The 14,348-nt window shown below is 40.5% G+C and overlaps 1 protein-coding gene across 3 annotated transcripts in view; it reads right to left on the reverse strand.

The window, feature by feature from the left end:
• Positions 1–14,348, reverse strand: part of LOC137384042 (F-actin-uncapping protein LRRC16A-like) — a 488,125-nt gene that overhangs the window by 26,846 nt on the left and 446,931 nt on the right. For all 3 annotated transcript variants that reach the window (XM_068057622.1, XM_068057608.1, XM_068057615.1), the window contains exon 32: positions 2,488–2,594. In XM_068057622.1, coding sequence (XP_067913723.1) covers positions 2,488–2,594 — 107 coding nt within the window. The remainder of the gene's footprint in view (positions 1–2,487; positions 2,595–14,348) is intronic.

Genomic DNA, 14,348 nt, shown 5'->3' on the forward strand with positions numbered 1-14,348 from the left:
CTACACAAAAACTCAACCAGGTGATCTGGTGACTCAAATCACTGATGTACTAGTAAATAATACTGGGAGTGTTAAGACATAGTTTTGAATTTGTGTACATTTGCCCACTTTCGAGCCACTGGTTAGAAAACGAGAAGCAGGTCACCTACCAACCTCATTGATTTGTGGAATGTGTGTTTAATGACTGAAAGAGAAAAAAAAGTAAACTAAAAACCCCTGAGAACTTGCAAGAGCCACATAGGGTGCTTTGGTTGGTTTACATACAATATGTTCAGTAGTTCCCTAATACACATTTATTTTAAGTTCTTCAACATTACTCTACATGTTATTTTAAAAAATAAATTTAAAGGAAAATGAGTTACTGGACTATTCCAATTTTATGTACCAAAACAACAGACTGCATTGTTTGTAAAACATCTGGTAACAGTAGTTTTGAGAGTTGAGAGGGTGAATAAATGTATAAAGAGTTGGATGAATTGCACTATATTATGAATTTTGATCGTTATTTTGCATTTTCATCTTGACTTGCATTAATATTTGAGTTATAATGATCAGCACAGACATGGTTCATAGAGTATCCCCCTGTATCTAGTGTGGCTTTTTGGAGGGAGGGGAGGCGCTAAAGAACAAATGCTAATTCGTTAACTTTGGTTTCCTCATTTGTCAATTATTATCTTCCACACACTGGAATTAGCTGAAGCTAGCACCGATAAAATAGGCATCTTAGAATTATTCTGTAGTTTTGTCATGGAGAAGATTGGATACAATCATGTTTGCATACTCTCTTAATTTTTGGCCCCATCTTACCCTGAGTTTGGTTAATATATTATTCTGCAGCCAAGAATCACTGAGGAAAGTTGTTGATATGCAGTGTTCAGTTACAAATGAATACTCCAGATATGGTGGGGGGAAAAATAACTTTATTATGCCATCTTCCCTATTTGTATACCAGAGTGATTCCAACAGATCCTGGCTGCAGTTTGCAAGAGTTACCAGGTAGACCAAATTTAAACAAAAATAATAAATTACAAGCACCAGCTGAGAACAGAGAAGCAGGAAGAGATGGGCAATTTTTATGTGGAGGTGGATTTATGGTCACAGAATGACAAAGACCATGCACTTGGTATTCAAACTAATATTCTCTTAATCTAAACTCCACAGAGTAATAAAACTAAAGTATTATCGAATTGATGGTTGAAACCCTTCAACTAACAATGCCAACCTGCCAGAACTCCTATCAGATCAAGATACCAAGCGTTTGGTCAAAGCATGAAGGTTATTCCAAGTAGCTGTCTTGCAGAGTACCAATACTGTTTGCACATTGGTACAAGAAATAGCTTCAACTTTCCCTGCTAGTGCCAACCAGCTAAAGGATAATCTAAAGAGACACTCTACAATTCCAGCTTTGCTGATCTTTTTGACTAATGAGTTAACTTTAACTTTTGTAGCTAAACGAAAGGAAGAAGTCTGAAGAGGTGTCATATCCAACTTGAAACATTAACTGTTTCTCTCTCCACAGATGCTGCCAGATCTGCTGAGTATTTCCAACTCTGTTTTCATTTCAGATTTCCAGCATCCATAGTATTTTGCTTTTATTAAAGGAACAATGACCTAGATTATGAAATACCCTATGCAAATAGGCCAAAGATCTATATTGAACTTTGACAGAACATTTGGGAAATATGAGAGATATGAAAGACTTACCTGAATTCTGAACAAAGAAATGTTAGATCTTGCTTAAATTTGTTGCAGGTGTTGTAGTATGAATTGAAAGGCAACAAAGACCAACAGATAGGGAACCTGACCATCTTTATCTTTTTGTTAACTAAAATTGTCAAAGAAAAATTCAGGTTTGCAGTTATTATTACTGGCACCTGATGACAGATGGGGTGCCTTGATAGTTGCAGCAACAGCTGTCCTGCAATTTGAGCAACCTTTCACTGGATAAATACAAATACTGCCATTTGTAAAGTAAGATCTTGCATGAAAGCAGAGAGTGAGCTGGAACCTCCTTTTAAAAGACTTTGAAGGATTAAATCAGGATCGGCATTTTGTCTAACTTATTGGGAAATTATATCAATCAGCATTGGCTAAAGGTAATTATTTGTGGGACCAATAAAGGTAAAAAGGGAAACAAAAACCACTTCATTCCATGGTTCATTCAACATTAACCAATACCAGTACAACATTTAATGTCACGGTGATTGCTGTGTGGCATTAGTTGTGGCCAGTTCTCTCACAGCTGTCAAAAATGCCACAGATCAGGCAACATCTGCAGAGAAACAGAAATCTATCAATGTTTCAATCTAAGACCTTTCATCAGGATTGAATGATTCAGACATGCTTCTTTGATCAGATTTAGAATTTATACTCATAGTTGAGAATGAAAATGTGACAAATAATGTTTAATCCAATTTAAATTTTAATCCATTACTTTAATATCTCAATGGTCTCATCAACTGATGCAACTTAAATATAAAAACTTACTTTGACTCCATTCGCGTTATCTTCTTGGTAAAAAATTCATCCACTCCCTCATCAATTCTACTTATAAGGCCATTCTGTTCACCTTCCTGAGAATCTGCTGCAGAAAGCTGCCAGAGAAATTCATTGTCTTATTTTTAGTTCAGAAATACAAAACCATATGGAAGTCATTTTTCAGAACAGATCGACTTCAACAAATCTAGCTGTAAGATGATCAGCCTGTCATTCAAAGGCTCAGGGTCAGATGTCTGCAAACTCAGCTACTGTCCAGGTGCATCTTTTGGCTAAAGTTGCTAAATGGGCCACCCCTCATAGTGTAAGCCCTGCATCATAAAGGAACCTACAAATTATAATGTGGGTTTACTGCTCCACTAAGTGCAAATCAACTATCCCAGCAAAAAGTGTTATTTAATGAGAACAAAACTAAATGCGAATTACCTATTGAAGATATTTGATATACCTATTCTCGTTCTTGGAAGATAGTTCAATCTCTGCACACATCTATGCACATAAATTAAAACTTTATTCCGGTGGAGGAAGGGGTATAAGGGGAATGGAACAACATCTGAGATAGACGTTTTCAAAGATTCACATCAAATTGTGGGCATGGATCTGATACTCTTGACAAACCCCAGTGCATACAAGGATTTAGCCCTGAACCATAACTTAACACTTTGACCAAAGGATGTAACAGATGGTGTAGATACCACAAGAAAACTTGGACCACAGAAAAAACTTCAAGCTGCATCAGGTGACAGATAACGACGGGGCAGAGAGTGAAACTTTTCATGTGTAGACCAAATGATAGTCACAGAAAACCATACCTATGGTAATTAATCTAACAGTCTTACTTATTTGAAGCAATGATCAAAAGTAGCACGAAACTGGAGAGGAAAATCATGATGATCCAAGTACTTGGCGTTCAGCTGCACCATTGTGCAATTCAGCATGAAAGGTTAGATGAGTACATGCGTTAAAGCCTGGCTCGGGTATAAAATTAAAACCCAACCTGGGCCTGACCCGACAACAGCCAACCCGAACCCGACCTGCGCCCGAGTCCCTGAATTTTTTTAAATGCCCGACCCAACCCGGACCTGACTTATGTAGTCGGGTAGCCAGGCTTTACTGCAGAGTGCAGACTGTACGTCTCCCGCCTTGACATCCTGAATGTTCATTTGAAAGATTACTTCCTGGAGCAAGGCAGCACTGTCCACCTCCAGCCTGACCCAACCAGAGCCTGAATGCTGGACCCGGAAGAGAGACCTGACCCAAACCCAACACTTTAACATGCGTGTTACTCAAAACTGCTACCTTCAGACAGTGTCATAGTAGTCCTTACATACTGCTCTATGGGGTTACTGCACAAGCGTGAACTTACTTTCCTAGTTGGGTCCTGACAGCCAAGAGAATAACAGGCAGGAAATTAATCATACCTGATAAAAGCATTCTGAATGTCAGAACACAGCTCCTTTAAGTGGAAAACCTCAGTGGTCTTTATAATTCAGGCATCACTAGCTCCTGAGATAAATACAACTTTGTGGAAAATGATGAATAAGTTCTTAATTGCTGCCTTATGGGAATGCTAAAGAACATAAGGCAGATCAGCTATTGAAAAATGAAGAACAGGATGTAAGTAATGGACTTAAATATGGTGCGTTTATCACAAAAGTATCAGAGGTTTCTATATAGCTCAAGAGTTAAGTTCCAAGGCAATGTTAGCTATCTGACAATTAGCATGACTTTCCAGAGACCTTTATGAACTTGTATGACTCGGTGTTCATCAACTGAATTTCTTGCCAGTGCAGATGTGTCACAAGATCTGTGCGATTTGGGTTACAGATCACGCACGAGGAAGGAATAACAAGGAAAGTTAAAACAGCCAGAACTCATCATTTTAACAGGTGTTAATATCAATCTTGGCACAAAATAAACTATTTCTCAGTTAGAGTTATAGATTTTTGAATTGTGGGGATGATAGATAACTGAATGAAGCCTGGCTTTGTTACACCATTCCTCTTTCTCTCTCCATATATATATGTCTCCACAGATATCAGAGAGAGCTCTAAATCTGAGCTTTACATGTATAAAGTCAAGCCTGATCATAGTCTCTAACTTCTGAATGAACTTGGTACAAAAGGAAGTACATAAACTCCAGGACGTGGAACACAAAAATCAAAGCTGACACTCCAGTGCAGCACTGAGGGAGTGGTGCACTGTTTGAAGTGCTGTCTTTCGGATGAGACGTTAGACAGAAGCCCCGCCTTCCCTCTCAGTTGGACGTAAAAGATCCCATGTCACTATTCAAAGCAGAGTGGGGAAGTTATCTCTCAAATGCTGGCCAATATTTATCCCTCAAATAATATTACAAAAACAGACTATCTAGTCATTATCACATTGCTGTTTCTGGGAGTTTGCTGTGGGCAAATTAGCTGCTGTGTTTCCTACATTGCAACATGACTACACTTCAAAAGCACTTCATTGGGTGTAAAGAGCTTTGAGAGTCATTGGTTGTGAAAAGTGCTATTTAAATGCAAGTCTTTCTATTTTTAAAAAAATGAAAGGGAGGCAGGAAATTCTTGCTCCATTTCATCAGCAGACCTTATCTGATGATATCACTCAAGTGTCCTGCAACAGTATTTTGGCAAAAATATTTTTCTAACACTGGGTGAGAAATTGGGTTTGCTAGCGCCCATCTACTGGGCCGTATAAATGCCCTTCGACATACAAAGCAGCATCCGAGGCATGTGTGCACACTTGTGGGAAGAATCATGCCAGACGGCATATTGATGAGGCCGTTAATGCATGTGCAGTGAATGTCTGCCAGAAGTATGCAGAGAAGACAGACCATGATGTCAAACACTGCCATTTTACACTTTAACGCTCCAACCAATATTTTATTTCAGAAAGTTTGTATTGAAGGATTATACTGGAGCCAATCTTTATTCAGTCTTGCATTCATTTTAAAAGTAAAAATATTATAAACATGCAACTCCTTACTCAAACCTCCACACAGTTTCAGTAAGTGACTTCTTGTATATACTCAAGTAAAACCCTCCCATCTACATATGATTAAACACAATTAACAGATTCTCTTTTTCTTTAAAAAGTTAGAGTTTAACGTGCACAAACATTTTAAAACAAATCAAAATAAATTCCATATTCTGTATGAAGTGTTACATTGCGAGATGCCCCTCCTCAAGGACCCTAAAAATTTATTTAATCATGCATTTCTTTTCATAAAACAATCAGATAGTTGCTGACTTGCATGCACCCATTTAATTTTGGAGATTTCCTTTCCAGCATTTGTTTCAATCCAGCAAGGGCAATCCGTAACCTAACATTCAGTAGGTATCTAATATTCAGTACTCCCCTTGTATTGAATCTCTTAAGATATTTGACAAATAGAACTCCATATCTACTGCCTCCACAAGAGCCAGCGTTTCTGCAGCTAAAGCACTTTTAACAACCCTTTTTATTTTCATTGCTTCCCAAGCTAAAAGGACATTTCCCACTTTTACTGATCAGAAATATTATGAAACCAGCTGTACTTGAATACCCATCAACATTATTAGCATGTGAAGCATCACAAAAAATGACTAGTTTCATATTCTTTGGGTCACCTAAGGATGGTAACTTAAGTACGCATTTCTTCAGATTTAAATTTTTAATGTTTTATTTGCCCTTAAAACAAACATTCTCAACTTTTCGGTGTTTAATCGTAGTACTTAACTCCAACACATCAAAAACAGCATCAGCTCTAGTCTGAGTGCACAACCAGTTTAATTGACCAATCAAGCTTCACAATTGCTCTATCTCTTCTTCAGATACATCATCTTTCTGTGATGACCTAGCACGATTAACTGGGATAAGAGTGATACACTCTAAATAGGATTGTTGTTTTAAAGTTATTCCAGACCTACTCTGCTTAATATCCAAACCAAATATATTTAAGCTCCCCGAAGTCTGAAGCCCAATTTTAAATTCTGCTCGAATCTTAATAACACATTTCTCAAATTCTGCAGTGCCACTCCATAAGAAATCATTAACGTGCATCACAATGATGCCTGAAGGTATCAAAAAGGGAATCTAATAAAACATTGCAGGATCTGCTTTTAGTTGAACACAACCAATTTTCAGCAAAACAGATCTCACCGAGAAATACCACACCCTGGAAGCATCATTAAGGCCATAAACACATTTGTTTAGTTTCCATAGTTTTCCTTCTGCATCTGCTGCCTCTTTAGGTGGTTTCAGAAAAGTTTCTCTCCAAAAAGCATAAGCCTGCAGAAATGTGGCTTTTCTGTCAATTGATCTACACTTCCATGAGCATGTGGTCAAAACAGCTAAAAAGATTTTCAAGATTATTTTTTCCAGATGTGGGAGAGTTCACTAACATCTGTATCACCCAGTCGCTCTTGAAAACTCCTCGCATTAGCCTTAGAAATATCATCTGCAAGCACGTTTCAGTACAAATCCATCCAAGGTTGGCTGTCCCTTATCTGGCACCTCAGAATAAACACCAAACTCTTCCCAACTCTTTAACTCCTTTAGTTTTGCCTCTATTAGTTTATCCTCAAATTTATTGGCAGCCACCAAAACTTCACGACCATGAGGATCTCTATTAGCACTTTGATGTCTTTCAGGACTACTACTGTAAGATCTCCCTCTCGCACTATCAGAGGCTTTCTCCAGTAAGTGATTATTTCCTGACATAGGAGTCACTTCCAGATCCACTGTTAGAACTTGCACTGTGCTTTCATACTGTCCACTCTTTCACCCCATTCTGCCAGCCCATGAACCTCACTTCTTGGCTATTATTCTGAACATTCAACCAACATTTAAACTTGCCAGTAGATTTTCCTGCATGTCCCACAACTGTCGCATCCTTCCATTCACGAGACCCCTCTGAATACGTCACCTGAGTACCTACACGGGGCAATTGGCATTTGGATGCGATAGCTTTGTCCTGTACATAGTGATTTCTCACATTACCACTATCTAACACTTGATCTACCATAGTCTGTTCCACAGGACCTTCATTACAAAACACATGAGTATCTTAGGTACAAGGTGTCTTGTTTCCTTCTATCAGCTGCTCAGGTTCTGAGATTTTGTAATCAATCCCGATTAATCGTGAGGAATGAACCTAACAATTTGATTTCCATGTTTGATAACTAATGTCTTACCATCACGACCTATTACCTTACCTGGGCCTTTCCATTCCTTATGGCCTTTACTTTTATAATACACCAAATCTCCTGAATTAAATTCTGTCTCAGATGGCTTTATATGATGCCTTCGTGCTGTCTGAATTTTCTCTGAGACCTCTGCCTTGATGAAAGACCGTCTCCCTGCATGTAAACCATTCAAATATGAGAATAAAAGGAACTAACTGTAGTACTCTCTAGAGCAGGAGGACTGCTGCACATCACAGAAGGCAATTTGGGATTTCGCCTACAGACCAATTGATAGGGACTATACCTCCAACTATCTAAAGCAAATTCTTTGCATGAACTGCCCATACCAGGGCAGTTGTCAACTTGCAGTTCGGTTTGTCAGCTAAGATTTTATGCAGCATTTCATCGATCACCACATAATTCCTTTCAGCTGTGGTATTCATGACCGTAATTCATGCTTTCACACATGTCTGAACTCGCCATTGGCAAATTCCCCTCCATTATCAGTCAGAAACCTAGCTGGTGCCCCTATTCATTTCTCCATGATTTTATCTATAATCACCCTTTTGGCCTTGCCATGTATTATTGTCGAATGACTAAATATGGTTGACAGGTCTATAAAATGTAGAATGCAAATATTTCTGTCTAATCCATGGCAGCTACCTTGTTAAAGTCACGTGCTAATGGAAAGCAGTCCTCCAATACTTTACTGATTTTATACTTCTCACTAATCCCTTCTTTCATCTTCTAGACTCCATCAATCACACCTGCATCCTATGGCAGGGCTTTTAACCTTTGACAAGAAGGGCAAGCAAATTGTCTGTGTAACATTTTTCTCTCAGATTCTTATCACCTGATGCCATTAATACCTCTCTAAGATTCTCACTAGAAACATCAGGTTGTGTTAAAGGGATACAATAATGCTCTGACTGCAAATCCACTGAATTTCCAAAAACAATTGCTTTATCATGCTCCTTTTCAAGTTTCATTTGTGCCTTTATCATAGAAGGTTTACTCAACTGTAAAGGTACCTCACTAGAGAGTACGTCAGAACTGATAGTGACTTACTCTAGCTATTTTGCATGGAATTATAACCTCTTTAGTAACTTCAATGTGTTGCCATCACCAAACCTAAAGCCAGCAGTAATTTTATACTCCCTAACCTTGCGTTGATACTCCATGAGTGAATCCAGATAACATTTTAACCAATCTGCTCCACATGCAAGCACCACCTAACACAGAACAGTTGAATGAAGCCACAATTAACACATTCATCACAGGACTAAAACTCCTTCTGACTAGCACAATTCACTCAGATTAATCATCATCTTCTTCTGCCTCAGAATTCTCTATCAAGTGTCATTTCAACGACCTTGCCTCTCAACTTTGGGCAGCTCATTGCATAATGATACTTCGAGTCACACCTGAAGCACCTATTAAATGTTCTTTGGGCATTTCTGGGATTCATTCGCCTATTATTGCGGTTTCAATTCTGTCTTCTGCTGTAATAGCCAGATCTGCTAAAGGTGCTTTCATCCTCATTGTACTGGTGCCTGCATCCAGTATCTGGACCATTTCAAAATCCGGCTATCATTGAGTCCTCCATTCTTTTTGCTGCCACACAATGTCCCATTTGTTCGACCAAAGGAGCAGGAAATGACTGCTTCCCCAGAAGTTTTTCTTAAAGCAACAGATATCTGATCCAACAGGGAACCTTTTTTCCAAGAACCAAACCCCATATGCAACACCCTACCACAATTTAGCAATTTAAATGCAGGCACTGAACTAGGGATCTTCAAATTGAATTTCTTCAATTTTCTATACAGTCTTTCAAGTCCATGATATATTGCTCTATTAAATAACCATTTGCTTTCTGAAATCCATCAAAGTCTGACCACGCCTCATCGACATTTAATAGATCATCTTTCTTTTAAATCTCATCCAAGAATTCTAACAGAAGATCCAAACCTTCACCAGTCTCCAAATGACGAGCATCCAGCTTAGAAAATACTTTACTTCTGATTGGAGGTGACAATGCCAAGGCCATACCTTGTTTCCTCTTTGGTAGAAATGTAACCCATGTCCACATATCCACTTCATTCTACCATTGGTCATATGGTTCAGACTCAGAGAACATTGGAGAGTAAACATAACCTGACAATTTACACTTGCTTTCTGCCGTTTTCCAACAGTCACTGGGATTTTAGTTTTCTATGTGAAAAAAATGCTTAGTTTCCAACCTTCATGTTTAGGCAACCGTCATCTGCTACCATGTTTCATTCCAGAAAGCTTGTTGTTAAAGGATTATGCTGGAGCCAATCTTTACTCCAGTCTTGCATTTATTTTACAATGCAAAAAGATTACAAATATGCAGTTCTTCACTCAAACCTCCACACAGTTTCAGTGTCTCCTTATATATACTCAGGACAGATCCTAATCAACACCCTTCACCTGCATATGATTAACACAATTAACAACCAACAACTTCTGTCAACTTTGCACAGCTGAACACACACTCAGCAGCAGGTAGGAACCCCCTTCCTCACCAGCACTATTTAAAGAGATCATCAACTACATATAGGTTAGTTACTGCTTGATTTCATTTGGCTGTTATGGTTCTACAAATGTTTGGTGCATTCTATAGTTGTTCTAAGTTGCAAAAGTCTACAGGTGATGGTGTGGCGGGTGCCAAAGAAATTTTTGCTGACTTCAAGGCTTCTGCATAACCCAGTTGCTCTCAAACATATTTGCACTAGTAGGCATTCACCTTGGAATACAGCATGACTTGGAGGACTAACAGATGCTATACAGAGCAGGAAAAGCTGCTGTAAGGGGGAAGAGGTGGAAGAGGAGGAGAAAGGCTCTCAGCAGGTGGCCATATCTATCTAGCACATTGACAAAAATTCTCCTAACTGAACCTCAGTGAGGAACGTGTGAGATATCTGCACCTTAGTCAGGATGTCCTCCAGTGGGACTAGTGAGAATAAAGAATTGAATTGAAGGAAATTAGTATTAGTAAAAAAAAAAAGTAGTACTGGAGAAATTAATGGGGCTCAAAGTTGATAAATCCCCTCGATCTGATAAGCTACATCCCGGAGTGCTGAAAGATGCGTTGACGACCATCTTCCAAAATTCTATAGATTCTGGAGCGGTTCCTGAAGATTGGAAGGTAGCAAATGTAACCCCACTATTTAAGAAGGAAGGGAGAGAGAAAACAGGGAACTACAGACATGTCAGCCTGACATCAGTAGTAGGGAAAATGCTAGAATCTATTAAGGAAGATGTTATAATGGGCCACTTAGAAAATAATGGCAGGATTGGGCACAGCCAACCTGGATTTATGAAAGGGAAATCATGTGTGATAAACCTGTTGGAGATTTTTGAGGATGTAACTAACAGAATAGATAAGGGGCAGCCAATGGATGTGGTGTATTTGGATTTTCAGAAGGCTTCCAATTAGGTGTTACACAGGAAGTTAGTAAGCAAAATTAGAACACAGGATTGTGGGTAATATACTGGCATAAATTGAGAATTGGTTAATGGACAGAAAACAGAGAGCAGAAACAAACGGGTCATTCTCAGGTTGGCAGGCTGTGACTAATGGGGTACGGCAAGGATCAGTGCTTGGGCCCCAGCTTTTCACAATCTATATCAATGATTTGGATGTGGGGACCAAATGTAATATTTCCAAGTTTGCTGATGACACACAACTGGGTGGGAACAGGAGTTGTGAGGGGGATGCAAAGAAGCTTCAAGGGGATTTAGACAGGCTGAGTGAATGGACAAGAACATGGCAGATGGAATATAATGTGGAAAAATGTGAAGTTATCCGCATTAGTAGGAACAACAGAAATGCAGAGTATTCCTTAAATGGTGAGAGATTGGGATATGTTGATGTCCAAATGGACTTGGATGTCCTTGTTCATGAGTCACTGAAAGCTAACGTGCAGGTGCAGCAAGCAATTAGGAAGGCAAATGGTATGTTGGCCTTTATTGCCAGAGGATTTGAGTACAGGAGTAAAAAAGTCTTGCTGCAATTGTATAGCGCCTTGGCGAGACCACACCTGGAGTATTGTGTACAGTTTTGGTCGCCTTACCCAAGTAAGGTTATACTTGCCACGGAGGGAGTGCAATGAAGGTTCACCAGACTGATTCCTGGGATGGCGGGATTGTCCGATGAGGAGAGATTGAGGAGACTGGGCCTACATTCTCTAGAGATTAGAAGAATGAGAGGTGATCTCATTGAAACATAGAAAATTCTTACAGGGCCCAACAGGGTAGATGCAGGAAGGATGTTTCCTCTGGCTGTGTTCTAGAACCAGGAGACAACAGTCTCAGAATAAGAGGTAGGCCATTTAGGAGTGAGATGAGGAGGAATTTCTTCACTCAGAGGGAGGCGAGTCTGTGGAATTCTCTACTCCAGAAGTGGAGGTTCAATCATTGAGTATCTTCAAAACAGAGATTGATAGATTTCTAGATATTAAAGATAACAAGGGATATGGGGATGGTGCAGGAAACTGACACTGAGAAGATCAGTCATCATCTAGCTGAATGACAGAGCAGGCTCGAGGGGCCCAATGGCCTACTCCTGTTCCTATTTCCTCTGTTCCTATTTCCTATGTTCCTCAAGAAATCTTCCATCCACTGTATGGGGTGTTGGTTGGGGGGGGGGGGGGGGGGGAAGCAGTTAAAACATGCAACCGCACCTGTTGCCTTCCAGTTATCCCTTGCTACCTCCAGTTGTGTGCAATTTTTTCCTGCAAGAGAGAGGGAAATCTGTCAGTGAGTGTTGTGCAATCTGATGTGGTTCCCATGGTTGAATAGATGGAAGTGCTTGGGAAGTGAGGGATGTGGGTGAAAGGCTTGCAGCAATATTAAGTGTGTGAGAGTGAGGTAAAGCATGTAAGTGTTGGGTAGGAGACTTGATTGATAGAGACTGTAGGTAGATAAGTGATGGGGGTGTGGTGACTTGAGCAGTTCTGAGGCTAGTGGTGTGGTTGGTAGAATACAGTATTTGAAGATACATTCACCTTGACCACTCATGTGAGATCATTGAACTTCTCGCAGCACTGCCTGCATGTTCTGGGGGCTTTGCACCTGACATTGACCTCCACAGTTATCTGTTCCAACTGCCTTCTGAATGTGTGCCTGGAGTGCCTCCTTTCTTGGGTGGATACAGACCATCTCTCCTCCTTCCACTTCCACCAATACTCAGTGCAGAATTGGAAAACCTTGGAACCCACTCTGTCACCTGTTGTGCTATTCCCCACTCTACTCCAGGTCAGATTCTCTACAAGCACATGTCCAAGCACCTGCTCCAGACACACTGCAGCTCCCCTTTAAGAGGTGCAGGCTAGCTTTAAGCAATGTAGGTTAGCTTTGAGTGGTGCACCCAGCCAATGAACACCATGGTTAACGCTGGCTGGATGCAGAGATCATTCAAATGAGCACGAACTTGGCATACGGCCTCCATTGCAAGCAATGAGGGTGGGTTAATCATGCATTGCCCTCTGCCACTTAAACAGTTTCCAGTTTTCTGATCCTAATTTCTTTTCATAAGGATGCCCAATCCCTCTACACTTCTATTGCACAATAGGATGGTCTGAGGGCTCTGCTTCTTCCTTGAATGGAGGCCCACCAGTCCCCATTCTTCAACAACTAACTTCACCTGGATGAACTTGTTGCTCCACTGAATAACTTCTCCTTTGACTCGACTCACTTCCTCCTAATAAAAGGTGTTGCTATTGAAACCAATATGGATCCTAGCTATGCCTGCCTTTTCGTGGAATTTGTGGAATGTTCTTTGTTCTAGTCCGACTCATGTCCCCTCCCTCACCTCTTTTTCGACCACACTGAAGACTATATCGGTGCAGTTTCCTGCGCACACCCCGAACTGGAACATTTCATCAACTTTGCTTCCAATTTTCAACGTTCCCTCACCTTCATCAACTGGTTCATCTCTGACTCTTCACTTCTCTTCAGCAACTTTATGGTCTCCATTTCTGGAGATAGGCTATTGATTAATATTCATGATAAGCCCACTGACTCCCACAGCTACATTGACTATACTTCCTCCCACCCGGTTTCCTGCAAGGACTTGATTTCATTCTCCCAGCTTCTCTGTCACATCTGTTCTGATGATGCAATCATCCATACCAGCGCTTGATATGTCTTCCTTTTTCCTCAACTGAGGATCCCCAACACCACCCTCCCATGCCCACCCCACAACACCGTGGTTCTCTGGGCCCTTGACTGTCCATTCCATTTCCCGCACTTCTGGCCTCATGCCTTCCCCTTCCCCCTGAATCACAAGGGTTCCCCTTGTCCTTACCTTCCACCCCACCAAGCTGCACATCCAACAGATTATTCCCACTATTTCCACCACCTCCAGTGTGATGCCACCATCAAATACATCTTCCTCTCGTTTCATGCTGAAGTTCCCTTCCGTCCGTGACACCTTGGTCCACTCTTCAAATCACCCCCAAGACTCCCACCCCCTTCCCATGCAAGCATGAGAAATATAACACCTGCCCTTTTATCACCTCTCTTAGCACTCTCCAAGGTCCCAAACATTCCTTCCATGTGAAACAGTGATTTCTTTATAATTCTTTTAGTTTAGCATATTCTATTTGCTGTTCATGGTGCTGAAGAGTTCTGAAGAAGGGTCACTGACCTGAAACGTTAACT

This window comes from Heterodontus francisci, chromosome 2, assembly GCF_036365525.1.
Source record: "Heterodontus francisci isolate sHetFra1 chromosome 2, sHetFra1.hap1, whole genome shotgun sequence".
In the NCBI taxonomy this organism is placed as follows: domain Eukaryota; kingdom Metazoa; phylum Chordata; class Chondrichthyes; order Heterodontiformes; family Heterodontidae; genus Heterodontus; species Heterodontus francisci.